Source organism: Podarcis bocagei, assembly GCF_964188305.1.
Source record: "Podarcis bocagei genome assembly, chromosome: 5".
Lineage (NCBI taxonomy): Eukaryota > Metazoa > Chordata > Lepidosauria > Squamata > Lacertidae > Podarcis > Podarcis bocagei.
This window is the reverse complement of record NC_138129.1, coordinates 23464853-23491805: the sequence shown is the minus strand read 5'-3', so window position 1 is coordinate 23491805 and position 26953 is coordinate 23464853. Positions and strand designations below refer to the sequence as shown.

At 45.2% G+C, this 26953-nt stretch overlaps 1 protein-coding gene and 1 long non-coding RNA gene across 2 annotated transcripts in view; one reads left to right on the top strand and one right to left on the bottom strand.

The window, feature by feature from the left end:
- GDAP1L1 (ganglioside induced differentiation associated protein 1 like 1) overlaps positions 1-21410 on the bottom strand; it is a 46892-nt gene extending 25482 nt beyond the window's left edge. Inside the window, exons 1-2 of the mRNA XM_081196576.1 lie at positions 20917-21410; positions 4469-4661 (exon numbers count right to left, since the gene is read on the bottom strand). Of these exons, the coding sequence (XP_081052702.1) occupies positions 4469-4661; positions 20917-21096 (373 nt within the window). The 5' untranslated portion in view covers positions 21097-21410. The remainder of the gene's footprint in view (positions 1-4468; positions 4662-20916) is intronic.
- LOC308588450 lies at positions 10751-13480 on the top strand. Its single transcript, XR_014008776.1, has 3 exons — positions 10751-10887; positions 12286-12433; positions 13444-13480. It is a non-coding gene; the product is annotated as an uncharacterized lncRNA (long non-coding RNA).
- Positions 21411-26953: the final 5543 nt, after the last annotated feature.

The window sequence follows — 26953 nt, the reverse complement described above, 5'->3', positions numbered from 1 at the left end:
TTCTGCAAACAGCTCTTGTTTATTCACAGGCCAGAACAGAACTGAAGGGTTCAGCCAGCCTGCTTATATAGAGCTCCAGTACAATGTAACTGTAACAACTTCCTGTAACTATCCAATCACTGAACGTCACTTTCGATCCCTTATTTGCATATGTGGACCTGAACTATCTACAGTATCCCCCTGCTGGCCCAGGGTGAGAACTTCAGTACATAACAGGTGCCAAACACAAATTTGGCTGAAGATGCTTCTGTGAGTCTGCATGGGAAAGCCTTCCCTTCTGGATTTCTGCTTGTAATGCGTCTTCTGAAGATAGAGAAGTAGAGCAGCTTTAGGGAGCTCTCTCGTGCACCCAGACTTGCTGCGTTTGGCTCCACACACAAGGCGTCGGAAGGTTTTTTTCTTTGAGATATTTCCTCCCTTAAATATTTCTTTCAGGTTAACACATGCAGAATATCAACACATACCTTAACAAATAAACAACTACTGAGCATGTAATTGGGCGGAAAGCCCATGTTTATTTTCTCTTATTATACCTTTCTAGTTTAGAGATCTCCTGGCTCTAATCCTAATAGAATATTGTAATTCCTCACCCTAAGCTCTTGATTGAATTGGCCCATATAAGGTTTATTCAGCGCCAAAACCCTTTAATGGATCGTTTATAAGACTGCTCATAGCAAATAAAGTATCTCAGTTGTAAATAATACCAATATAACAAAAGCTTTTTCTTTCCAATCTTTCCCCTTTTCTCATTAAAAGAGAGTGCTCAATTTACCAAAATAAGGAGTTAAATAAGGGCATCTCTTTGCTAATAGGAGAAGGGAGGCATTTGAAAAATGGCTGTGTACACGCTCTCATTTACTCTACATCCAGTGAGCTCTACACCACAGGTTTGGGAAGAGGCTTACACATTATGTTAACCCCAATCCATATATCTATCTTGTTATTTCTTGTGAATGTTGCATTTTGATGTGTGTGTGTGTCCCAGGTTTGTTCCAAATTGAGAAAACAATAAAAACCACTTAGGTGTGTGAGGCCAATAAGGTGTACACTGACTTTGAAGTGGTAGGAAACAGTCCATTCTTAACACCTCAGGGCCATATCATGCCATTCTGCTACAATGTGCAGAGCAGGCTTTAGAGTTTGGTGTGGGACCTCTAGATGTTGCTAGACTTCCATTCCCATCCTCGCTGACTTGGAGCTCACTGAATGGGGCCAATGGAAGTTGGAGCCCAAGGACACCTAGTGGAGGGTCACAGGTCAGTCATCACTGCTTTAGAGCCTAAGGTTTAGACTATGTCTCTGGCCCCCAGCAGGCCAATAGACTTTGCCCTCTTGGACATGGGACTCTGATCTAGTGACCATTTGACATGGTGACCCACAGGGAACTTTGACAAAAGGATCAGACTGGGTTCCGGACCGCAACACTTGCTTCACAAAAGCAAAGGGAACAATCACCGGTACTGATTTACTGATTTATATAAAGACATAAAATACAACACTGTCCTTAAATTGTGGAGTGTGGTGTGAGTGGTCAATGTAGCCGGCAGAGCATGATCTTGGCAGTGAGAAACATTGCTGTTCCACCCTCTGCATTGGCAAGGGACCTTCTTTCGGCTTAAGATGCATTTTACACATCCCAACAAACAACTGAAACAGGAAGCACAAGCGAGTTGCGCCTCACGCTTTTTCTGCGGTAGAGATTTTGCGCTCCCCAGGTAGATCAGTGTTGGCACCCTTGCTGCAGAGAAAGCACATAAGTAATCTAAACATGTTTACTCGGAGGTGGGGGAGAAATTTTTATCAAGGTTGTGCGACTGGTTTTGATGTTTTGTTAGGGTTGCCATATTTCCAAAAGTGAAAATCCAGACACAAAAGTTGAAGTTTGGGAGCTACTTTAAAGAAAATTTGCCAAAATATAGACATGGATTGCCATATGTCCAGATATTCCCAGACATTTCAGCGAATTCCGCCTGGACACTGTTTACGACTACCATATTCTGGCTGTGTCCAGGAAATTCTGGATATATGACAACTCCAGATTCGTAAGTTGCTTGAGAGTTACCTTAGCATTAAGCAGTATATAAAATTATCATATATTTTTAAAAAATATATTATTACCACCACCCACCCTTCACTCTAAGGTTGCCACAACAATAACAAGGAACACCCAACCTCTGAAGAACTGTTTTGTTTCGTGGAAGGGAAAAGCATGTTCTAACTGAATCCCAAAAGCCATTTCCAAACTGGTCCCACAGTTTTTTTAAAAAATGTGTCTGTCTTCATGTTTATGTACAGGTAAGTAAATGTAGAATTGGAGCCTCAGTTGTATTTTTAGGGGGACTCAGCAAAAAGCAACTCATTCTAATAATCCAAGATCTCATATATCATGGGCAGTGTTTCCTACCCCTGCTAAAATTTGCTGAATGCAAGGAAGGGCGGGGGAAGTTCATTTGGATGCAAAGTACTTGAACACAGAAGCTGCCAAGGCTCCTTTTTCACGGATCTATTTTAAGGCCATTCTTAAAGCTTCTGCTTGCATGGCTGACAGGATCTGTGATATCAGCTGTAAGACCCCATTGAAATGTCCCTCTTAAGCCTTTGAAGCCTGACAATTCTTTGGAAACAGAAATAAAAACTGGGAACCGAGGCCATAGTGATGACATTAACACAGAGAAGTAGATATAGCTCCCTTGTAAAATCAACTCTCACGCCCTCCAACATTTCTCTGATGAAAATAGACGTCCTATTCCATAATGATGATGATGATAATTTATACCCCATCCATTTGACTTGCCCCAGCCACTCTGGGTGGCTTCTAACATATATAAAAACCATAATAAAACACTAAACATTAAAAAAATGTCCCTTTTGCTGGGCTGCCTTCAGATGTCTTCTAAAGGTAATCTCCTTGACTCAGGGGTTGCAGAACCCCATACCCTCTAATAATTATTTGATGGAAATAAGGATGTCCTAAGGAAAAGTGGGGCGTACCAGGATCAAATCAGAAACCAGGGCGGCTTCTGTAAATTAGAGACTGTCCCTGGAAAATAGGGGCACTTGGAGGGTCTGAGTTCTTCTGCCAAAATTAAAAATGAGACTGTGGTTGTCACCTTCCTTACACAATGACCAGATTCACAGATAACACAAATCCATGGTCGAAACAAAATAAAAAAAATTCCTTCCAGTAGCACCTTAGAGACCAACTAAGTTTGTTATTGGTATGAGCTTTCGTGTGCATGCACACTTCTTCAGATACACTGAAACAGAAGTTACCAGACCCTTATATATAGTGAGAGGGTGGGGAGGGGTATTACTCAGAAGGGTGGTGGGAACAGGTGATTGGCTGATAGGTGTGGTAAACCTGTTGACGACTGTTAACGACTGCAATTGGACTTGCAGGAAAAAGCAAGGGGTGAGATGGCTAAAAATAGCTTAATCGTGTATAATGAGATAAGAATCCATTGTCTCTATTCAGACTAGGTCTCTCTATGGTTTTAAGTTTGGTAATAAGTTGCAATTCAGCAACTTCTCTTTCCAGTCTATTTCTGAAATTCTTTTGTAATAAGGCAGCTACTTTGAGACCTTGTATAGAATGTCCTGGGAGATTCTCTATCTCTCCAAATCTGGCTTTTTCCAAGTTCATTTGTCAGATCCAACAACTCATGTTCCTGCTGGGCCACAGCTCCCTCCATCTCTGCCACCCGAGGTCCAGCAACAACCTCCTCCCTCATCTGATCTGTCAGAGTACACTCCTGAGTTGATTCCTGGGTGGGTTCTATATAGATACCCACTACCTGTCCAAAATTTCTAAGGAGATTGAAGTATTCTCCTACTGGTTTCTCTGTCTTGTGATTCCTAATGTCAGATTTATGTCCATTTATCCTTTGGCGTAGGGTTTGTCCTGTTTGTCCAATATAGAGAGCTGAAGGGCACTGTTGGCATTTGATGGCATACACAATGTTAGAAGATGAGCAGTTAAATAGTCCTGAGATGGTATGTTTGATGTTGTTGGGGCCAGTAGTGGTGTTGTCCAGGTGTATGTGGCAGCAAAGTTGGCATCTGGGTTTATTGCAGGCTCTGGTACCAGTGTCCATGTTAAGTCTGGTTGTTGTATTATTGTGGGTGAGAAGTTGTTTAAGATTGGGTGGCTGTCTGTAAGCATCCATGGGTTGCTTAAGCCATGGGCTGTTTTAACTAATCACGAGTTGTCTCACAGATGATTAAACAAACTATGGCTTGTTTCTCCAAAGTTGGTTGGTTTCCTAGCTGCTCTTGCCTCATGCCTTTGTGGATCAGTGAGCATTTAAGGTGAGGTGGCCAAAGAAACTGTGCTTAAGGAAGTGTACTGGGCTTGCAAGAGATAGGAAAAGCAAAACAATGTCTATAAATCAGTAGCAAACCTTGTGGTTTGTTGGTATTATAATTATCAAAAGGGAATCCTAGCCGGAAAAGGTTTCTAGAATGTTACCTCCTGTGAAGTTCTTCTCCATGTAATCGATGATCTGATTATAGTCACTGATGATGTTGTCTCCGTGGATGATCACAGGGACCTCTTCCCCAAGATTGAGGCGCATAAACCATGGCTCTTTGTGCTCAGTCAGTGGCATGCTCACATCCCGCTCTTCGCAGGGTAACCCCTTTTCTGCGATGACCAGGCGGACCTAGAGCAAGAAATAAGCGGAGATATGACTCAGGGCTGCCTCCCAACCTCCTGTAGCATATGCAACAAAGACTTAGGGCTGCTCCACATGACCTGTATCTTGAGCATTGCTTGCACAACACTTACATGGAGGTTGGATTATATTGTTGGATAAATTTAAAAAGGGATTCCTAAACTGGAGGTTACCCTTGCAGAAACCCAAATGTAGGCTCCAAGTGAAACGATGGGCATTTATTGAATTATAAATGCGCATAGGGACAACCTCAAAAATAAGGAGGAGGCTGCAAAGAACCACATCCAAAGCAATGTTATTGATACACTTCCAGATCACACATACATCAGTTCATTCCACCAATCAAAGCATCACAATAATCTTCATAGTTCCAACCCAATGTCCTTATCTTGATCCAATCAAAATTATTTAGCTCTTTAGATCAGCCCTCATCATAACATCATGTGATTACATATAACCATTTTTTAGTACCTTCCTTTATTAAGTCTTTGACTAATTTTCCTGTTCATTAAAAGTCTTCCAATGTCCTCTTTCATCTACAAAACAATTCAAGACCAATCACAATTGCCATGCTCAGCTGATTCTCTTTTCATGCCTACAATGACCACCTTAGAGCCAAACGGTTTATTCTTTTCAGTATTCTGGAACAGACATTCACTATGTACAGTACCTAAAAGCAGCTAGTTCTGTACTATAAAAGGCAGGTACAGGTCCTTTTAGTTCAGCTAGGCCACAGACTCAAAAGAAAACAGAATAATCAGAATACAGTTTTATGAAATTATTTTCTCCAGCAATGTATCTTGTCTTACTCGTGCATTTGTTCTGATTTGTTTGCATGGAGGTTATACAACAATGATTAACTTTTCCCCTACATTTATTCTGATTTGCTTGAGGGGTGCTTATACACTGTCCTGTTAATTAATCATTTGTTCATTGCACACTTTTTAAAATGCATTGTCCCATCACTTTCCAAAAGGCAAAAGGTCCAGTTCTTAACCAAAGTGAATTTATTGTGCTAGGACCACAGAGCCCCTTTAATACTTTTAGCTGTGCAAACCTAGGCTTGTATTCAATGTGGCACTATATAAGCATCCCATCAGCACAAGGATTCCCGCTTCTGCAATGGGACTCCTCCCTCTCTTCTCCCAGTGCTGTCCCTAAATCTGTTTTGTCCCTCTGGAACAGATTTGGGTATGGCATGTGGGGGCATCGGTGGGAAGTCCTGTGGCTGAAGCAGAAATCTTTGTGCTGATTGGATGCTTATGTAACGCTGCATTGAAAACAAGCCTGAAAGTTCTGGTTTGCATTTGAATTTCTCCCACAAAATTCCAACAGACAGTCTGGAGGCTCCCTTATCCATTGGGGAACACTGGTTTAGACCATGTGGTCTTTATAAAGATCCCATTATGCATGTTTGTTTGTTGGGATTTTAGGGTAAAGAATGAGTAAATAACAACAATAACAACAATAATGATTTAAAAACCTTTAAGTCCTTTGTACCCCCAGTCATTTAGTGTGTAGTTGATGCAACTACAGTAGTATTCTTTAAATTGTTCATAGTTGTACATCATGCACTAACCATGATCTCAGTTCTCTCAGTTCCTAATGAAAAATCATTAGGAAAAATGCCTAAGGAGTGGGGGGGGGGAGGTTGACCCAAAAACAGCCAGTGGAGACTGAACAGAAAAACTGGTAGAAGAGGGAATGGAATGGAGTGTCCTAAAAACTCCGCTGTGTTTGGTTGCAAGTCATGAGACGCCCAAAGCATTTCAAAGGAATAAAAATGGAGTAAATATATATATGTGCCATAAAATTATAATGAAACACACCAAAAAATTAATACATAATCAACACAAATAATGATGCAATTTTTAGCAAAAGGAGAAAAAAGTCATTTCAACTCAGCCGCTATAGAGAAAATTAAGCTTGTTATGAAGCTAGTATTAATCAGATTTTTCTGCAGATAGGAGAGGAATAAGCTAGCCTAGAGACAAAGGGTTATATTCAGCATAGCACTAACATTAGTGTTCCATTAGTGCAGGGATTTTCCTTGTGTGACAGAACCTTCTCTCACTCTCCTCACCCCATGCACCTCCTAAATCTGTTCCAGGGGTTCTCCCAACCCTTCAGAGCAGATCTGAAGATGGCACAGGTCATGTATGTGGGGAGGAGAGAAGAGAATTACATTAGCGGGAATCCTTGCAATGACTTCTACTATTGTAATGATTTAGGTCAGTGTTTCCCAACCATTTTTGGGCAAAGGCACACTTGTTTGATGAAAAAAAATCTCGAGGCACACCACCATTACAGCCCCGTGACGTCAGCGCGCAGCGTCACGCCGGGAGGGACGCACAAAAGTGTAAGTTTCAATTTTTTCCCCTCCCCCTTGCCGGGGAACCTCCAAGCTTTGGGGGTGGGGGGGGAGGCAGCAAAGCGAGGCAGGAAGGGGAGCGCGGCTTGGCTGGGTGAGCTTTGGCAGGGAATGAGAGCCGCGAGGCGGGCGCTGCGGACGGAGGTGCTGCCCGCCGAGCTCGCAGGCAGCCAGGCAGGCAGACGGCGAGAGCCCCGCACTGGGCGGCCTCTCCTCGCCGCCGCCGCCCCGCCTCTCGCCGCCCGACTCGCCCGCCTCCCTCCAGGCAACATCTCGCGGCACACTAGTGTGCCGCGGAACAGTGGTTGGGAAACACTGATTTAGGTGAATGGGGATCAAATTTTTGAAAATGCTTTGAGAAAGCTCTCTTCTAGGGTGGTCATCCGTGGCAGCCAACAGGGCAGAGCTGGGCATGATGGCATCACAGAGACAGAGTGGGGGGTCAGTAGGGAGGGCAGCGCAGTGGAAGGAGTGTCGGATTAGCTCTGCCACTGTGCCCACACTGCCCCAACCTCTCCATCACTTTCCTCCTCTTCCTCTCCCTTACCAGCAAGTGACCTCTGTGCTGGGAAGCCAAAAATGCCATCCCACTCCACGAGCTGCTATTGGTGGCCCCATGCAGAGGACAATCCTTTATTTATAAGGGCTATCAGAGGACGGTCCTTTCCTTTGAAGGGCTGTCTGGTTGGTCCACATCCAGTTTAGAGATAAAGAACCATAATAGCAAGGGGACTGAAATCACCCATTAGCTGCTAGACCTGAGGAAGGACACTGGTCACCCAGCCACAGCCTTCCCCACTATGGCAAGAGATATTTTATTTCCATTTAAATTGTTGTCGTTATTTCTATATTGGCACCAAGACCCGGCAGAGAGGGAGGTGCCATTTTGTGGATCGCCTCAGGTGCCAAAATGTCTTGGGCTGGCTCTGGATGGGTGATTCTAAAAGAGAATGCTCCCCCAAGACCTAAATTCCTACAGTGGATACCGTAATTAGTATACCGAGGTGAAAGCTTAGGCTAGAATCCTTCTTCCTAACAGCAGCTTTTCTAGGCAGGAATTGTTTGATATTTTTTCTTTGCAATGGGGTAGCATTCAAACATTCAACAGTCCCTGCCCTGAATCCTGAAGTGGTACAGACCCTGAAGGACTGTACCACATGATTTTTCCAATTCAGCCTTCTGCTTCTAAAGCTGATGATACCCGGCACCAGGTTGAGATATTCTAAATGCATAGATGACTCTCAGTAAGAAAAGTGTGGGGAGGGGAAGGGTTTGTAGATGAGATGTGCAAGGAATTGCATTATATAGAGCAAGTACCTTGCTGAGAGCCAAATTCACTCTGTTTAATGCCTTCATCACACCAAAGGGATTGGCTCTTTCCGTTTCCTGAGCTGTTTTTATTCCAACCATGGCTGGTTTGCTGCCTTTAGCTGACAAAAGCCAGAAATGTGCTTAAGATCCTTAAGCTTTCATCTGATTGGATTGACGGCCTCAATGCCAGATTATCTAGCTGCAGGACAGTGAGAGAGGCAGTTACTTTGGCTTAGCCGGATGGTGAATCCCTCCAGCAGGTGCCGGGATCTGCTGAGCGAAGGAAGATATAGCATGCAGTCCTTCATCGCCCACGCTGCTCAGAGGGAGGCATAGGAAGCACAACTTGGCTGCCTCAGCAAGACCCCTCCTCCCCCTCCCTCCGCTTGCGTATATAAGAGTCAGAGAGTCACTAGCACATGGGTAGGCAAACTAAGGCCCAATCGCCTTCTAAATCCAGCCTGTGGACGGTCTAGGAATCAGTGTGTTTTTACATGAATCGAATGTGTGCTTTAATTTACAGTGGTGCCTCGCAAGACGAAATTAATTCGTTCCGCGAGTCTTTTCGTCTTGTGATGTTTTTCGTCTTGCGAAGCACGGTCCGTCGCAACTGCGCCTCTTCAAGCGGCTTTAAGAAAAAAGTGAACAAACTCGCAAGACATTTTCGTCTTGCGAAGCAAGCCCATAGGGAAATTCGTCTAGCGAAGCAACGCAAAAACCGAAAAACCCTTTCGTCTAGCGAGTTTTTCGTCTTGCGAGGCATTCGTCTTGCGGGGCACCACTGTAAATTGCATCTCTAGATTATTTGTAGGGCATAGGAATTCGTTCTTTTCCCCCTTCAAAATATAGTCCGTCCCCCCACAAGGTCTGAGGGACAGTGGAGAAAGTTTGCTGACCCCTGCACTAGCAAGAGCAAGCACAACTCAGCAGTGGCGTAGTGTGGGGGGTGCAGGGGGGGGCCGGCCGCACCGGGCGCAACATCTGGGGGTTAGGGTTAGGGGGCGCAAATCCACGGGTTAGGGGGTGCAAATCCACGGGTTAGGGGGCGCAAATTACTTGCCTTGCCCCGGGTGCTGACAACCCACGCTACGCCACTGCAACTCAGGCTTTCTGACTTGAGGATGCTGTCCAATTTCACATTGTTGGCCCAAAACATTTCGCTGCCCAATGCAAAAGGACACAGTGGTCGTCTCCATTCTTCGCACAGAAGTTCATTAGTTTGGCAATTGTACCTGGCAACAGGACAGCATCTTACACCACACCTGAGAGCAGCAGGCTAGTTAAGGGTATGCAATGATAGCCTGTGCACTGATCTCCATCAGAAGGGAGTGGCCAGCAACTCAGGAGGAAGCTCAAAGTTAGTGAGCTTTTTTTTGGTTAATCCTCTCAAAAGAGGACATTACAGCAGGCTTTGGTTACTGGGGCAGGTTTCTCTGGGGGGAGTGGGCAGAACCTCAGTTAATTGAGTATTTTCAATGCTTTTTAGAATTTTTGTGGATCTGATTTAGTAATTTTTGTCCGTCCCCAACTTGGCAACACCCATGGAAAGATATGCACGTCCTGATTTAAAATCTCTGCTGGGGTGAAGACCCCACAATCCCTCAACACAACTGATTGCCAACCAATGGAATAAGTGGTGTTTGCTGTTTAAAATGTACTACAGCTCATTCCTTCCCACCCCCTCACATCAAGCGCTGCAGCAAAAGCTGCATTATTTTGGTGCTGTTGGTTTCTCACAGCTCTCGAGGCACACAGAACAAAAAGCCAATTATGGGGAGTTGAACGAAAGGTAATGAACCGAAAGAGACGAGCCTGCAAGCACCCTTTGGGCAGAGCACTTTGCACACAACCCGGCGACACCACTGGTTTCAGACCTGCATTGGCCACAGGCATGTTTGGAAACATAACAGCGTAATACAGTGGTACCTCGGGTTACATACGCTTCAGGTTACATACGCTTCAGGTTACAGTCTCCGCTAACCCAGAAATAGTACCTCGGGTTAAGAACTTTGCTTCAGGATGAGAACAGAAATCGTGCAGCGGTGGCACAGCGGCAGCAGGAGGCCCCATTAGCTAAAGTGGTGCTTCAGGTTAAGAACAGTTTCAGGTTAAAAACGGACCTCTGGAACGAATTAAGTACTTAACCTGAGGTACCACTGTATTGGCTTTCCCATTTATTCTGGAGGGAAAGCTCATCAAAACACAGGCTGACTATATTTTGTCTTTTCTGAATCTTCAAACATTTAGCTTCACTGGATGAGTTCTAGTGCTACAAGAAATGGAGAAAAACTTCCTTCTATCCACTTTCTCCACACTGTGCAAAATTTTATATACCTCTATCATGTTTCCTCTTGCTCACTCTACACTTTGAAAATGCTGATGTGTTAACGCCAGTCAAGAGGAAGCCCCTTTCAGGCCTGAGAGAGGACTTAAACCCTCCAAGATATGTAAGGAAGGGCCAGTTCAGATAGGAAGCAGAAATGTGATTCTCATTTCATGTACGCATCTCATTTGATACGCTGAGAAAAGCAGGTAATTATCATGGGGAGATTTTCCTCCTCCTGTGGGCAATTTGTATCTCCCTGGGGAAAACACACGTGTCTCACGCTCTGGCACTTCAACTGTGCTGCAGAAGCACAGCTGGAGGATGCGTGAGCCACAAAAGCTATCACTCATATATTATAAGGCTGAAACTAACTGTGGAGTCACCTCACAGCTTCACGACACAATTTGCCTGTTAATATGTTATTGATAGCCCTGGGGGGGGGGCGGGGAGCCAGTCAAATGGATGGGGAGGGAAAGAAATCTACTTCTTCTGAGTATGAAGGCTCAAAAGCCCTACAGATATGGAAAAGGCATACATTGGAACTGGACTTCATAAAGCAGTCAGTTGGGGAGTGTGAACACACACCCCTTACACCATCGGGCTCCAATGAGACCTTCTATTGGGTAGGGGCATTTATTCAGTATAACCTCCCCCATTTTGTATCAGTACAGTGGTACCTCGGGTTACATACGCTTCAGGTTACATATGCTTCAGGTTACACACTCCACTAACCCAGAAATAGTGCTTCAGGTTAAGAACTTTGCTTCAGGATAAGAACAGAAATTGGGCTCCGGCGGCACGGCAGCAGCAGGAGGCCCCATTAGCTAAAGTGGTGCTTCAGGTTAAGAACAGTTTCAGGTTAAGAACGGACCTCCAGAACAAATTAAGTACTTAACTCGAGGTACCACTGTAGTTCTCATCTGTCTATATTGGGTGCCTTTTAAGACACAGGAAATCAAGAGACACACTACTAACATTAAAAAAATAAAATAAAATCCTACAGCACAAATACAAATAGCATCAGTACTGCTATTACCAGGGCTGGCCCAAGGCATTTTGGCACCTGAGGAGAACCACTAAATGTGTATCCTGCCAGGGAAGAAGAGGACAGTGACGTTCTGCATCAGGAATGGAGTGGGGAAATAAAGATCAACATCAGGAACGGGGTGGGGGGTGGGGGAGGACACCAGCAATGCCTCTGTTCACTGAGAGACTGCCGTGGTGGCAGGTTTAGGTGGTAGGCTGTCGAGGAGGCTGCAGATCTGGCCTTCAAGGACTATGCTGTAGCTGCTGCTGACACTGTGGTGGCAGCAGTGGGTGATGCATCCCTTGGAGGCTGGGTTTGCCACCCCTGTGGGTCCTGCCACCTGAGGCGATCACCTTATCTTTCCTCATTGGTGGGCCGGCCCTCACTACTACTACTTCTACTACTGTTATTGTTGTTGTTCTTATTGAACACCACAAATTTTCTAAGTTCTGTGTATCTATTATAAGGTTAACCCGCAAGCTTACAATCTAATACAAAAGGAAAGCAGAAAGCAAGCATTGTAGCAGCTGCTCTTTTACTGAAACAGGAAGGGTGATGTTGGTCTCCCTCTTGCCAGGATGTTGTTGCTGAGAGGCAAAAGGTGCAGCCCTAGGCCTCTTGGCTGGCAGCAGAGATCAGAGCATGACCTCCCCTCAGGCTTCTTCAGTCCCAGGGATCTACCATGGTATTAAGTTACAACTCGGATATTACAGAGCACAAGAATGGTACATAAATCACAATGCACTCCAACTGTCAACAGCTGCAACATAAATCTGTCTGTCAGCTAGAGGCACTGCATTTGTGGTGATTCTGTTCCTACCAGGTAGGCAGTGCACAGAAGGTGCTGGAAACTTGAGGGCCTCTGCTCCACCTCATGATGGGTTCTATCTTGCCCTTTGTGCTGTTCAAAACACCTACTTCAATGTAGTCACAGGATTTCAAGTGGCATATTATGACACCCAGCTCTGCTTCTCCTTTTCATCTGAATTGGATGAAATGCTAAACCAGTGTCTAGTGATGGACTGGATGAGAACAAATAAAGGTCACATCTGCACACCACACATTTAAAGCATGTGGCTTCTCTCTAAGAATCCTGAGAGCTGTAGTTTTGAAGGGGCAGGATACAGAGGTGCAATTCCCAGCACCCTTAATGAACAAAGTTCCCCAGGATTCTCATGTGCTTTAAATGTATGGTTTGGATGTGACCAAAGTGAGAATCAAAATAAAAGAGAATAACTGAATGTAGGTGAGGAGGCAACTGACTCTGGAGTAGTGATAAGCAAGGCTCCCTGGGTTCTATTTAGAATAGGCCCACTTAATAAAGGCTAATCTGGCCTTGGTCTTGAATTAGATTACTTTAAGATCAGGCTCATATCATAATCCAGGTCTTGTCATGTCCCTGAAGTAACAGGGGACATGAAGAGTCTGGATGCCTCACCTCCCTAATATTCTTATAAGCTGCCCCCCACCGGAGAAGATAATGAGGCAGGAAGTCCTCTCCAGCTTGTGCCACCGTCCCCTAAACTTGCATGATGGAGAAAATGAAAAGAATGTTGCAATGCATGTGACAGACATATTCTTTGATTCAAGCCAGCATTTCACTGTGCCCTGGGTTAGTCGCAGCTGAGTCCATCCCAGGACATATGCTAGGCTGTGGAAGACATTATGTCATCAGCAGTTTTATTTTCAGTTCCTTTCCTAATGATCCCCAGCATGAAATTTTCCTTTTTCACAGCTGCTATGAAAACACCACAACAGTACTGCATGAGGAGAAAGTAGGAGACAGGTGATGATGACCACATTAGGGCCAGCTCCAGTTAGATTTTCCATTTCCTGCTCCTCCTCATGCGAATGATTGATTGCTAATATTTCTATGCCGCATTTCATCCACATGAACCGCAAAGTGGCTTACAAACAATAAATAACAATAACAGAGCATCGCAAATACAACATAAACCTGATAGAATAATTACCAAGCCATCAGTAAAATCATTACAATCTATAAAACACTGTTAAGAAAACAACTGCAAAAATAAGCTACACAGCACAATTACAACAAAAGTCATAGGATTCACTAAGTACTACAACAGTAATGATGTAGAAAACAATCTTAACATTAACAAAATTGCAACCAAATAAAAAATAAATAAAAAAGACTAACCACTGTTCAATTCATGCACACACTCTTCCTACCGCCATGACTCGTAATCTTCCACTCAACTGTCCTGTGGGAAGCATTCTTGGAATAGGAGGCAGGCAAGCAAAAACCACTTCAAGGCCTTCTCAGGCCAGTCTTCTCTCCCCACTCCTGCAATGGCTGTTGGTGTCCATTGGGACTGGTAAGGTAGAAGGCAAGGAGACCAACAGTAAGTGGAGGCAGAGCCAATGAAAGGCAGTGCCACCCCCTGGGAATAAAGAAAGCAGGCAGGTGGGGACTGACTGAAGTCTGTGCCCCAATTGCCCTTATTGACCAGGATCCACTGCACCCCTGTGAGAAGGATCCGTGCACATTTTAAAAATATGTAAGTCAATGTTACTTCTCCACCTTAGAACTAGTCCTATCCTCAGGGCCTACGCGGTCGTTAGGCAGGGTGAGGCCACCGCCTCAGGTGTCAGAAGACCCTGAGGTGGCACCACTTGAGGTGAAATGGGAAGCGCTTGCCCTGTCATTGCTGTTGTCACCTGCACCACCCACCACCTCTGGCCACCTCAGCGCTGATTTCGAACAAGATCTTGCCGAACTTGCACAAGAACTTGCAGAGTGTATGAGATCTCGCCTGAAATGGGTGTGATCTTGCCCAAAATTGGCACTGACGCTGCTGTGGCAGAGGTGGTAGGGCAGGTAGCTGTGGCAGACAGGACAGCACTTCTCGTTTCGCCTCAAGCGATGAAATGGGACGTGCCGCCGCCGTCTATCCTGGAAAGCAGGATAGAAATAGTTGTTAATAAATACAGGCCAAAATAGAAATTACACTTCAAACATGTGAAACAGTCTCCTGAGACGGAATGAAATTCCAGTGACTGCAACTCTGTGAGAGGCATTGTTTCTAAGCTTCTGAACATAGATTCAGGAGCTCCATCTAAAGAGTTAAAAACAGCACGCATTGTGCAGGAGGCTAACAAGCAACTCTTAATATCACATTATGTTCTTAAAATTCCAGCCTGCTAAAACGAAATAATAAATATGTTTACAAGAGAACCCCTAAAACAAAATTAGCCATATGAGATTAGCATTTAATTTATACATGGGGCTGTCAATTTAGATTATAATGAAATGTAAACAAGGCAAACAAACTAATTAAACAAAGAGGTGGCAATTGCCCCCAAAAAGTGACACTTATATCCAATATGCATGCTTGTTTTATCCACATCCAGTCAATGAGCTGTGAACTTCACAGCCACAAATGGAAGTCAACAGAACTCATGAAAAGGTTTATGCTGATCCCACCATCAGCTGAGGTGCTTCCCAATCAAAGGCCTGGTCATTCCTTTTAACAATACTGGCAGTAGATTTAGGACAGTCAAAAGAAAGGGATTCTTCACACAGTATAACATTAAATTATGGAATAATGACAACAACAGCAACAACCACCACCACCAGCCCTTCACCAACAGGTCCCAGGGTGGGTTACAACAATTTAAAATTTAGAATTAAGTTAAATCAGGAATAGGGTGGGCCCTGAAAACACACATCTCAGTTGTCAAAGGCCAGGGTAAAGAGGGGTGTATTCAGTATTCACTGAAAGCAGTATAGTGAACAAATCAGACACACCTCTGTAATGAGGGAATTCCACAATTTAGGGGTTGCCACAGAGAAGGACCTCTCCAGGACACCCCCCCAAAAAAAACTTCTGTGGGGTGATGCAAGGTGTGGTGATAGCTGCTAGCTTTAGAAGATTTTGAAAGGGGAGCAAACAAATTCACAAAGAAGGTTATTAGCCACAACAGCTTAAATTAGCTGTTGCCAGCTTGATGGTCTTCAGTTATTTTGGACTACATGGCTGTGCTGGCCAAGGTTGGTGGGAGTTGTAGTGCAAAGTAGCTGGAGGGCACTAGGTAGGGCTGCCATATGTCTGGAATTTCCTGGACATAACCAGGATTCAGCCACTGGAAACTGTGTCTGGACGGAAATTGCTTAAATGTCTGGGAAGATCCGGATGTTAGGCAGCACATATCGGAAGTGTAGATTTTGGTGAATTTCCTTAAAACTTCATTTATTATTATTATTATTATTATTATTATTATTATTATTATTAGTTTTGCAACAATGTTGGACAAAACCAGATTTTCACTTTTTGAAATATGGCGACCCTACACTAAGTGAGTGAAGCCTGTCTTAAATGGACTTCTCTGCATACCAGCTGCTAGGTGCCGTACAATGGAGGAAAACTATGGCCTTCATTTCCTGCTTGCAGACTTCTCGGAAGCATCTGCCTGGAAATGGTTCAAAAACAACGACCAGCCTACATCAAGAGTGGGGACCGTCCAGCCCATGGGTCAAATGAGCAAGTGTCCTTCCCTCTGGCTTCCTTCCCATACATACAGGGCTACAATTGTCCTCACATCTATCATGACATGTAGGCCCTGATTCCATCTTTTCCCCACTCCCAGTTTCAATCCTCCTTCTTCCCAGGACTCTGGAACCGTCCTTTATGCTCAGGTAACATCACAGTAACACTGCCACAGACTCGCGGAATGACTGGTAACAGCCAACCTCTCTTTATTACCTATTAGCTTCCAATGAAAGGGAAGGTATCACCAGAGAAGACACCTAAGAAGGACCAAAACTCTTCTGGTCTGAAACTCAAGAGAGAGAAGCGGTTGTGACTTGAAAGTAGGGGTAGCATCCCAGAAGCTGAGGGCCTAGCACTAACCTGCCCAAATTAAGGTATTGATATTCTTGTAAAGAAGCTGGTAAAATGCGATCTTGACTATGCTACCACTCAGTGGATTTGTAACTGGCTGACTGACCGAACCCAAAGGGTGCTCATCAATGGTTCCTCTTCATCCTGGAGAAGAGTGACTAGTGGGGTGCCACAGGGTTCTGTCTTGGGCCCGGACTTATTCAACATCTTTATCAACGACTTGAATGATGGACTCAAGGGCATCCTGATCAAATTTGCAGATGACACCAAACTGGGAGGGGTGGCTAACACCCCAGAGGACAGGATCACACTTCAAAACGACCTTGACAGATTAGAGAACTGGGCCAAAACAAACAAGATGAATTTTAACAGGGAGAAATGTAAAGTATTGCACTTGGGCAAAAAAAATGAGAGGCACAAATACAAGATGGGGGACACCTGGCTTGAGAGCAGTACATGTGAAAAGGATCTCGGAGTCTTGGTTGACCACAAACTTGACATGAGCCAACAGTGTGACGCGGCAGCTAAAAAAGCCAATGCAATTCTGGGCTGCATCAACAGGAGTATAGCATCTAGATCAAGGGAAGTAATAGTGCCACTGTATTCTGCTCTGGTCAGACCTCACCTGGAGTACTGTGTCCAGTTCTGGGCACCACAATTCAAGAAGGACACTGACAAACTGGAACGTGTCCAGAGGAGGGCAACCAAAATGGTCAAAGGCCTGGAAACGATGCCTTATGAGCAGTGGCGTAGCATGGGGGTGCAGGGGGGGCCGGCCGCACCGGGCGCAACATCTGGGGGTTAGGGTTAGGGTGCGCAAATCCACGGGTTAGGGGGCGCAAATCCACGGGTTAGGGGGCACAAATTACTTGCCTTGCCCCGGGTGCTGATAACCCACGCTACGCCACTGCTTATGAGGAACGGCTAAGGGAGCTGGGCATGTTTAGCCTGGAGAAGAGGAGGTTAAGGGGTGATATGATAGCCATGTTCAAATATATAAAAGGATGTCACATAGAGGAGGGAGAAAGAAGAAGAAGAAGAAGAAGAGTTTGGATTTGATATCCCGCCTTTCACTCCCCTTCAGGAGTCTCAAAGCGGCTAACATTCTCCTTTCCCTTCCTCCCCCACAACAAACACTCTGTGAGGTGAGTGGGGCTGGGAGACTTCACAGAAGTGTGACTGGCCCAAGGAGTTGTTTTCTGCTGCTCCAGAGAAGCGGACACGGAGCAATGGATCCAAACTACAAGAAAGAAGATTCCACCTAAACATTAGAAGAACTTCCTGACAGTAAGAGCTGTTCGACAGTGGGATTTGCTGCCAAGGAGTGTGGTGGAGTCTCCTTCTTTGGAGGTCTTTAAGCAGAGGCTTGACAACCATATGTCAGGAGTGCTCTGATGGTGTTTCCTGCTTGGCAGGGGGTTGGACTCAATGGCCCTTGTGGTCTCTTCCAACTCTATGATTCTATGATTCTAAGGTGGGTATGCACACACACAATGGAGCATTTCCTTCACAATCCTTTCAGGAGTAAATAGATTTCTACATATACTTTGGTGTTGTAATTACTGAATGGAGGAAGTTTTGTTTGAAGGTGGGAAATAAATGGTGGAGGAAGTTTTATTTATTGAATGTGGCCTCCAATTTTGGCCCATGTGCATTTTTCTGTGAATCAGAATGCCAAACATTTTCAGCCAAAACAACTTCCCCTGGGACTACATCTTCATACTTATTTGTTCAACCTAGCTGAAATTTCTTAAAGAAAATTAGGAAATGAAAATCAGGAATGGGCAAGATTTTGCAAAAAGCCTAAATTTCAGACTTTAAAAAATTCACATCACTGTTAATGAATTGACTAGGGAATGTGAAACATGTCATTAATGTGAAATTTATAACCCTGAGTATCACACACTTCCTTTTTAAAAATAAAGGTTCTAGTTCTCTTGAGAAACCCAAAACTGTGTTGCTCATTTCTGCTCAGTTGGGCCCTCAGTTTTGGCCCTCTTTAGCTGTCACAGCTTTCAGTCGTTTCTTTCTTTTGTCTTCTAGCTCTTCCCCCCCCCCCCCCAGATATGGTTTATAAGTTGTAGCATTCTATCTTTCCTAGACATGTTTTATGCCAGGTAGGAAAATAATATTTTTAAAAAATGGATATTGCATTTACAGAGATAGCAAAAAAGACTATGATTAATGTTATGGAAGCAAATTTTCATTTGAATATTTTATTCCTCTCACAGAAGTTGTACTTTATGATTGCAGAATTTAGGGCAGAATTCCAGATGTCCCGTATATAATTTATGGAGTATAAGAAAAAAGGTCCAGAGCTTTGTTTTAGAGCCTGCAAGACCATTTATCTCTGGTGTTTTTGGTTTATACAAGAAGTGGAATTGACTCCTTAGTTTGCAGTGTTTTTTCTCTCCTCTATTTGTTGAGAGAAAATTGTCATATTCGTTGTATGCTCTGGCCATGGTACTGAAAGAAAAGGAAGAAAAGCTACAAGTCACTCCCTTAGTGACACTCTGATCCACTGTGGCATCTCAGCCCTGTACATGCACTGCTTTCGCAGGCACCAGCCCCTTTGGGTAACAAAGGGAAAGGGGAATTAAATCCTAAAATGTTCTGAATTCATGAGGATTTGAGTTTTGATCCCTTTTCTGATATACAGTAATATAGGGGGTGGAGCTTTTTTGTACATGCATGGAGGCTGAATTCTAATTGCTTCTACAGCAGGGATGAGGAACCTGTGGTCAGATGTTGCTGGACTATAACTCCCATCATCCTTGACCATTGACTTTGCTGGCTGGGGTTGATGGGAGTTGGTGTCCAACATCATCATGAAGCAGGCATGAGTTCCCCAACCTTGTGCTGGAGGAATAAAACTATTAGAATGAGGGTGTTCTGCTCTTAAACACACCTTGAATTATTTTTCCTTCTACCCTTTGCCACACTGAGCCTTCCTCATATGCTCTGTTTATGCCCTTGCAACTCCAGATTTCACCAGGAAGCAGGCACATACCTGGGAATAGTGGGAACCCTTCCTTCTCTGCAATCAACTAAACAACCACAACACCAAGGTGGGGGGACTTAGATAGGAATGGCACATTTGTGTGCTGTCACTTTAAGGGTTCATTCTGCTGCCCCGTGGAGTCCCATCAATTATGGCAGAGGTGGGGCTAGCACTGGATTAGTTGTAGAAAAGCATGTATGTGTAGCTGTTTAACTGTTTCCTTGCCCAAGCAGAGAGACAAAGGCACAAAGTAAGTCCCTGAATGGGGGTGTTACCAGGAGATAAAATAAAAGGGGAAGAGCTGTGTTAGCTTGTTTCTCAGGGAGAGCAACTAACCTTATGTATGACTCACCTATCCAAAAAGAAAGAGAGCATTTGCCTCCATTCTTCCCTGGTGTTTTTTTTTTTTTAGATGGCTGAAATAGATTTCTTCCTTTCCGAAACGTTCCAGATTCCCTGTTGATTGGTGTGGGGTTGCTTTGAGATTACATGTGTACTGGGCCCTTGCTCCACCTAGCTTTCTGCTCCTGGAGAAAAGAGAGGCCCTCACGCCTTGAGGAAACCTGCCCATTCATCATCTTCCCCATGCATAATTCAACCCCCATGTATAATGAATGCTGAAGGAAATGGCTGTGTGTGGATGTGTACCCAAGAAAGATAAAGGTCAGATGTGTTTCATCCTTTGTTCACTACTGCCCTGAGCTGCCCAGGGAGCAGGCAGACTCTGAGGGTGGGGTGGGGGTGCTGCGACTTGCTCTCAGTTTGAAAGACAAAAGCTGACTCCATCTGTGCACCGACTCCAAGAATCCAGGAACCAGGATTTCAATCCTAGTGCTGCAGTGTCAGAAGTAAATGGATTGTTTGGTACAGGTTCTTCAGAGACGATATGCCCAGTCCAGCCCTACAGAGCATATACAAGGACCCAGATCCATTTATGTCTCCATGCCTTCTCTCCATCGTTACAGGAGACAGATGACCAGGATTCGTTTCCCCCCCTCCCTATGCTTCTCCCTCCCTCCATTCATCCCATCCTTGGCCCACAGAAACCAAGAAGCCTCTCCAAACACAACATGCAAATCTGACCCCCAAACCAGACAGAGGCAGCCAGGGCTCCCCTCCCCCTGCTTGAGACAAATACTGTTGGAAAACGCAGAAATGCAGACACAAAGCACACCTCCGCTGGAGCACACCGCTCCCTCGTGCATCCTCAGGGAAAAGCGACCTGGTCTCCCCCATCCCCGCTGCCCGCATGATTGTCAGGAGGGCAACATCCAGGAATTTGCCTTGCCATAATACTGGCTGTCACACAATCCCTCCCTTCCGAGCCCAGCGTAGCGTTTACCTTCTGTGAGCTGAATGACTGGGTCCAATGGTACAAAACCAGCCTGTCCTTGGATCTGAAGGCAGGGTGTGCCGGGTCCTGGTTCGTCTCGTCCTCCATGGATTTGCCTGCATCGTTCTCCAGGGCTGAGATGGGCCACCAGCTGCAGTTGGTGGGAGTAACATTGTTGGGAGTCGCCATGACAGCCTGTGCTTATGGAAGAGCCGGAGAAGGAGAGAGCTGCAGCCGCTGTACTATCGGAGCATCACATGGGCTCATGGAAACAGCATCACTCCCGGAGCCAAGGGGGTTCGGTTTCATTACTCACCCCAGATTTGCATGGCGAGCCCAGCGCAGCTGGATCAGAAGCCGCATCTAGCTTGAGGAAGAGAAGGAGTATAGCTCTTTTTCTCTCTGTGTGTGTGCGTGCGCGCGCGCGCTAAATCACAGCCCCTTTACATCCATGGCAAGCTTGCGAGTGAGGCACATTGCTGCACTGCTCATGCATTGTTCTAAATCACAGACACAACAGAGCGTCGATGCCACCTGACGGCGAACCTGAGACTCCACATGCAACGGGAGACCCTGCATCTTATTAGCAATAGAGTGCAGCCTCCTTTATCGGGATGGTTTGTGGAGGGTGCCCGGATAAATCCAGATAAATAGGACTGACAATGAACTCTTAGGGAAGCATGGTTTTGCTTATATGAAGTGTCAGATCCTAGAAATCTGATCTCATTTCCCCTCTCCCTCAACCTCACAGGCAGGTTAGGCAAATTGCCGAGACTTTGTGCTGAAGATGAATGCATTGATGATGGCTTGCTAACTTTTGAACTTAAAACGTTTCGGCTTCCAGCTTCAAGATCTGGTGAAAGAAGGCAGTTTCTAACTGTGGCTAGCCAAAGCCATCATTATTCTCCCTGCAAAGCAAGCCCCCAGCAGCACTAAGGAGGACTGGGGCACAGCTGAAGGAGGGAGAAAACCTCATTGAAAACATTTTGCTCAAGGGTCTATCAAATTCTGGACCTCGCACTCCTAACAAATGGCCTGATTTGGGATCTCTCTTTTCTGATCCTGAAGAGGTCTTTCAGTCCTGAGCACATATAATCCTATAGGCAAGGTAAAGGGACCCCTGACTGTTAGATCCAGTTGTGGCCGACTCTGGGGTTGCGGTGCTCGTCTCGCTTTACTGGCCGAGGGAGCCGGCGTACAGCTTCCGGGTCATGTGGCCAGCATGACTAGGCCGCTTCTGGCGAACCAGAGCAGCGCACGGAAACATCATTTAGCTTCCCGCCGGAGTGGTACCTATTTATCTACTTGCACTTTGAGGTGCTTTTGAACTGCTAGGTTGGCAGGACAGGGACCGAGAAACAGGAGCTCACCCCTTCGCGGGGATTTGAACTGCCAACCTTCTGATTGGCAAGTCCTAGGCTTTGTGGTTTAACCCACAGCGCCACCCGCGTCCCAATATATAATCCTATACTTATAGCCTTATACTTGGGTGGAAGTTCATGTAAAGAGTCCATCAGGGTCAATACAAATTTGTGGTTTTTTGGTTTTTTTTAAAGTGGTTGCTCTTATAAAATGCATAGAAACCAATACCCAGAGAGGACCAAGCTTCCACTTTTTGCCTTCTACATTGCTGGAGGAAGTATATGGATTTTCACAGAAAGCAAAATCCAAAATAGTTGTTTAGAAATGAGTACAGAATTGGAAAGTTGAAAACTGGAGGTTCGGAATCTTAAGTGGAATAGAGTTGGAGTGTTCCATTCAACTAAGTCAATGGAAAGTTGCTTTAGCAGCTATATTTAGCGTTTCTTTAGATTTAAAATTGAGATTGAACAAAAATTGAGGTTCTGGGTATATTGGACTCCACAGTATCTTTACAGGAAGGAATTGGCTAGTTCAGATAGAGAATGGTGATGATGATGATGATAATAAATTATACCCCGCCCACCTAGCTGGGTTTCCCCAGCCACTCTTGGTGGCTCCCAACAGAATATTAATAATATGGTGATGTAATGCATTTGAAGCATATGGTGTAGGCATATCCTGTATTGTCTTGTTTCTGATCAGAAAGTACAGTTGTACCTTGGAAGTCGAATGAAATCCATTCCGGAAGTCCGTTCGACTTCCAAAACCAAATTGCGGCTTCTGATTGGCTGCAGGAAGCTCCTACAGACAATCAGAAGCCTCAGAAGCCCCGTTGGATGTTCGGGTTCCAAACGTTCACAAACCGGAACAATCACTTCCAGGTTTGAGGCATTTGGGAGCCAAAACATCCAAGTTCCAGGGCGTTTGGGATCCAAGGTACGACTGTATTGCTGTTGCTTTGGAGAAATCTTTGTGGATATTTACTCCCTTCTCTGGCTATGCTAGCAGGAGCTAGTGGAAGTTTACAAAGCCCTAAGCAAATTCGATTCATCTGAGTCTTTATGCTGCACCTCAATCTCTGGCATCTTCTGATGGGGCACTTTTGCTAATCCCCCATGCCCCTGAAGTTCACTTGGCCTTTAACAGGAACTGAGCCTATACTGTTGTAGAACCTGCCCTGTGGAACTCCTTGCCAATAGAAGTATTTTAAATGTCTTTCTTTTTAAAACTGCATTGTTCAGGCAGCCCTTTTGAACATTTTTTTTAATCTGCTAGTTTTTATGCAATATTTTCCAGGTTTTTTTTTTTTTTTAAAGAACATGATAGAATCTGGAGTACTTTCATCCTAAGCTTTATTTATGGCTGTGTCTCCACGGTCTAACCTCGCACATCTCATTCTGCATTGCACTTTGTAGCAGCTCAGCCCCCAATGGTTGCATGAAAGGCCCAAGTGTCAGTGGAAGAGCATTTGCTTGGCATGCAGAAAGTCCCAGGTTTGAACCTAGAATTCCCAGGCAGGACCTGGAGAGAACCAAGCCTGAAAACCTGGAGAGCCACAGCCAGTCTGTGTATACAATACTGAGCTAGATGGACCAATTGTTTGACTCATTATATGGCAGTTTCCTAGGTTCCTAACACCTCTTTATAGTCTCCTATATCCATGAAGCAGCTGAGACCAGCAAAATGCTGTGGCCAATGTTCTCATGCCACTTAAAACCACAAACTTCTTATTCTTTGCTAGCTCATCTTCTTTACTCTTAACAACAGAGCTGTAGTTTGTGTGGGAAACTTTGTTTTCTTCCGTTTTGCCTTTAAGCATTATTTGCAAAGTGGTCCTGGATTGTTGGCATCCGTCTGTCTCAAGAGACAATGGAGTGTGTCTCCGGGGGTGAAGTCCAGAGCACCAAAGTGACCTCCCCGGGGTGCCAGCCTGGGCAGTGGGTATGGAGCTCCTGGGCTGCCCAGATGACAAGACCCCCTTTCAGCCTCGCTGATGTGGTCCAAAGGAAAGGAGATGTTTGGTTGCAGGAGTTGCCAGAAAGAGGTGTATAAGGCAACATCATCTTAGGAACTCTGATCCAGATTTGTTTACTCCTTAACCTTTTCTTCTCCCAAAGATACCCTACAAGGCAGGTTTAGGACCAGAGTTTTACTTTTTCTTAGATGGCCTACCTTCCAGGTTGATGAGCGTCATGTGCTTCCCTGTACAGCACATATAGAAACTGCCTTCTTGATCATTGGACCCACTATTGGTCTTGTCTGCTCAATCTTCCAGAGCCTGTCTTCACATACAGGGGAAGTCCCTAACTCACTGAGGGTTTGAGACCCACTGTCTGCCCTCACCTGGTTTAGCCAGCCAGTCGAAGCCGTTTCCTAGGGTGTGGCCACTGTTGCATGCTGACAGCTTCCAGGAGCCACAGGTGAGAGCTGAGTACAGGGTAGGGATCAAAGACAGACAAACTACCCCAGTAGCAGCATGACATGCCCCCCCCACCAAAAGTAGTACCTGTTGGAGTGTTGTGGGTATCAAGGAATCAAACTAATTGGGAGTGCTGACTCAGCAGCATGTGATGACTAAGCATCAGGAGACATGGGGCGTTGCCTAATTGTTCCATTGCCAGCTAGTATAAAGAGGCATGGTTGGCGTCCCACTTCAGTTGGTAGGGGTGGGAAGAGGTGACGACTTCTCCTTCGAATGTAATTCCACCTGTATGCTGTGTATCCTGAATGTAGAAAGACTGCTTTACAATGCTGCAAGACTGCAACTGAATAAAGCCTTACTGAAAACCCAGCTTGCCTCCTGAATGCTTCCTGTACATCACAACAGTAGGTAAAGGTAAAGGGACCCCTGACCATTAGGTCCAGTCGTGGCCGACTCTGGGGTTGCGGTGCTCATCTCACTTTATTGGCCAAGGTAGCCGGCGTACAGCTTTCGGGTCATGTGGCCAGCATGACTAAGCCGCTTCTGGCGAACCAGAGCAGCACACGGAAATGCCATTTACCTTCCCGCTGGAGCGGTAACCTATTTATCTAATTGCACTGCCGTGCTTTCGAATTGCTAGGTTGGCAGGAGCAGGGACAGAGCAACGGGAGCTCACCCTGTCGCGGGGATTCGAACCGCCGACCTTCTGATCGGCAAGTCCTAGGCTCTGTGGTTTAACCCACAGCGCCACCTGCGTCCCATCCCTCTCCTAATACCCCATACACCCCAGATTTTACCAATAACACACGGGCATGCAACAGTGTATTATGCCAATGGGGGTAAGGGGAGAGGATGTTTTCCCAAGACCAAAATCTTCATATGGCCTGCTAAACTACTTCGTGGGAAAGGTGGTGAGAAGGGTAGAGCAGTTTGCTGTGGGAGGACTGTGCTCCCTCCCTCCCCATGGCCAACAACTCTGTGGAAAGGATGGCAAAAAGAGAACCAGACTGGCAAAGAAAACATCAGAAACTAGATCCTGCTCCAGCTGGACTGCCCCCTCCACCCACAGGACCATCTACCATCAGCTGTGCCCTGTGGGAAGGATCCCGATGACTTGATATATATATACGTGTAAGCCCAATGAATTTGTATCCTGAAAGGTGAGGAGCTCAAGACAACATGAACGAATAGAGACTTTACACATACAGTGGTGCCTCGCAAGACGAAAACCGTTCTGCGAGTCTCTTCGTCTAGCAGTTTTTTCGTCTTGCGAAGCAACCCTATTAGCGGCTTAGCGCTATTAGCGTTTTAGCGGCTATTAAAGGCTTAGCAGCTAAAAGGCTATTAGCGGCTTAGAAAAAGGGGGGGGGAGCGGAAAAAATCGCAAGACTTTTTCGTTTTGCGAAGCAAGCCCATAGGGAAATTCGTCTTGCGAAACGCATCGAAAAACGGAAAACCCTTTCGTCTAGTGGGTTTTTTGTCTTGCGAGGCATTCGTCTTGCGGGGCACCACTGTACTTTACACTGGCGTGGTAGATACGCTGGATTCAGAAAGATCTAGGTTCACATTTTTGTTAGTGAGGATGCTCATCGGGTGACCTTGAACCAATCTTTGGCCCAGTTTGTACATAACACTAAGCCCAACCATAGCTTAGTGCAAACATGTAGGTTCCTGGAATGAAGATTACGGCTATTGTCCTCCTCCTCTTCTTCTGCAGCTCTACCCAAGGCCAAGCCATGGTTTGGCTTAGCATTCTATTGAATTCAGGCTTGTGGTTTGACTCCATAAACACAGAAATCTTTTATAGAATTTCCTTGAAATATAGCTTTGACAAATCAGTTTTGAAAACTTGGGTTTTCAATGCCAAAGTTTTAACTATTGACACCACTTTCTCCGATCTTGCTCCAGGCTTTGTATTTTCAAAACCCAATTTTTGCATTTAACTAGGAAATGGATACTGTAGCACTGACATTTTTTGATTGTTTTTACTAGCCATTTTCAAAACTCAAGGAGACTTCGTCCTTCTCCTTTGACCAACAATGCCTGCAAAATAAGGGACAGGCAATTCTCCTTTTTGCCTAATATTTGACATTCTCTTCCCCCATGCAATAACGTTAGGATAGGTTTTCATTGCCTGCAACAGTGTGTCCGGACAATGTTCTTTTGAAGCTTCTTATGCAAACACTACTAATTAAATGGCGCAGCTTTAGATTTAGGTCATCTGGAAAAAACCCAAAGAGCTACAATTCTGAGTAAATTCTG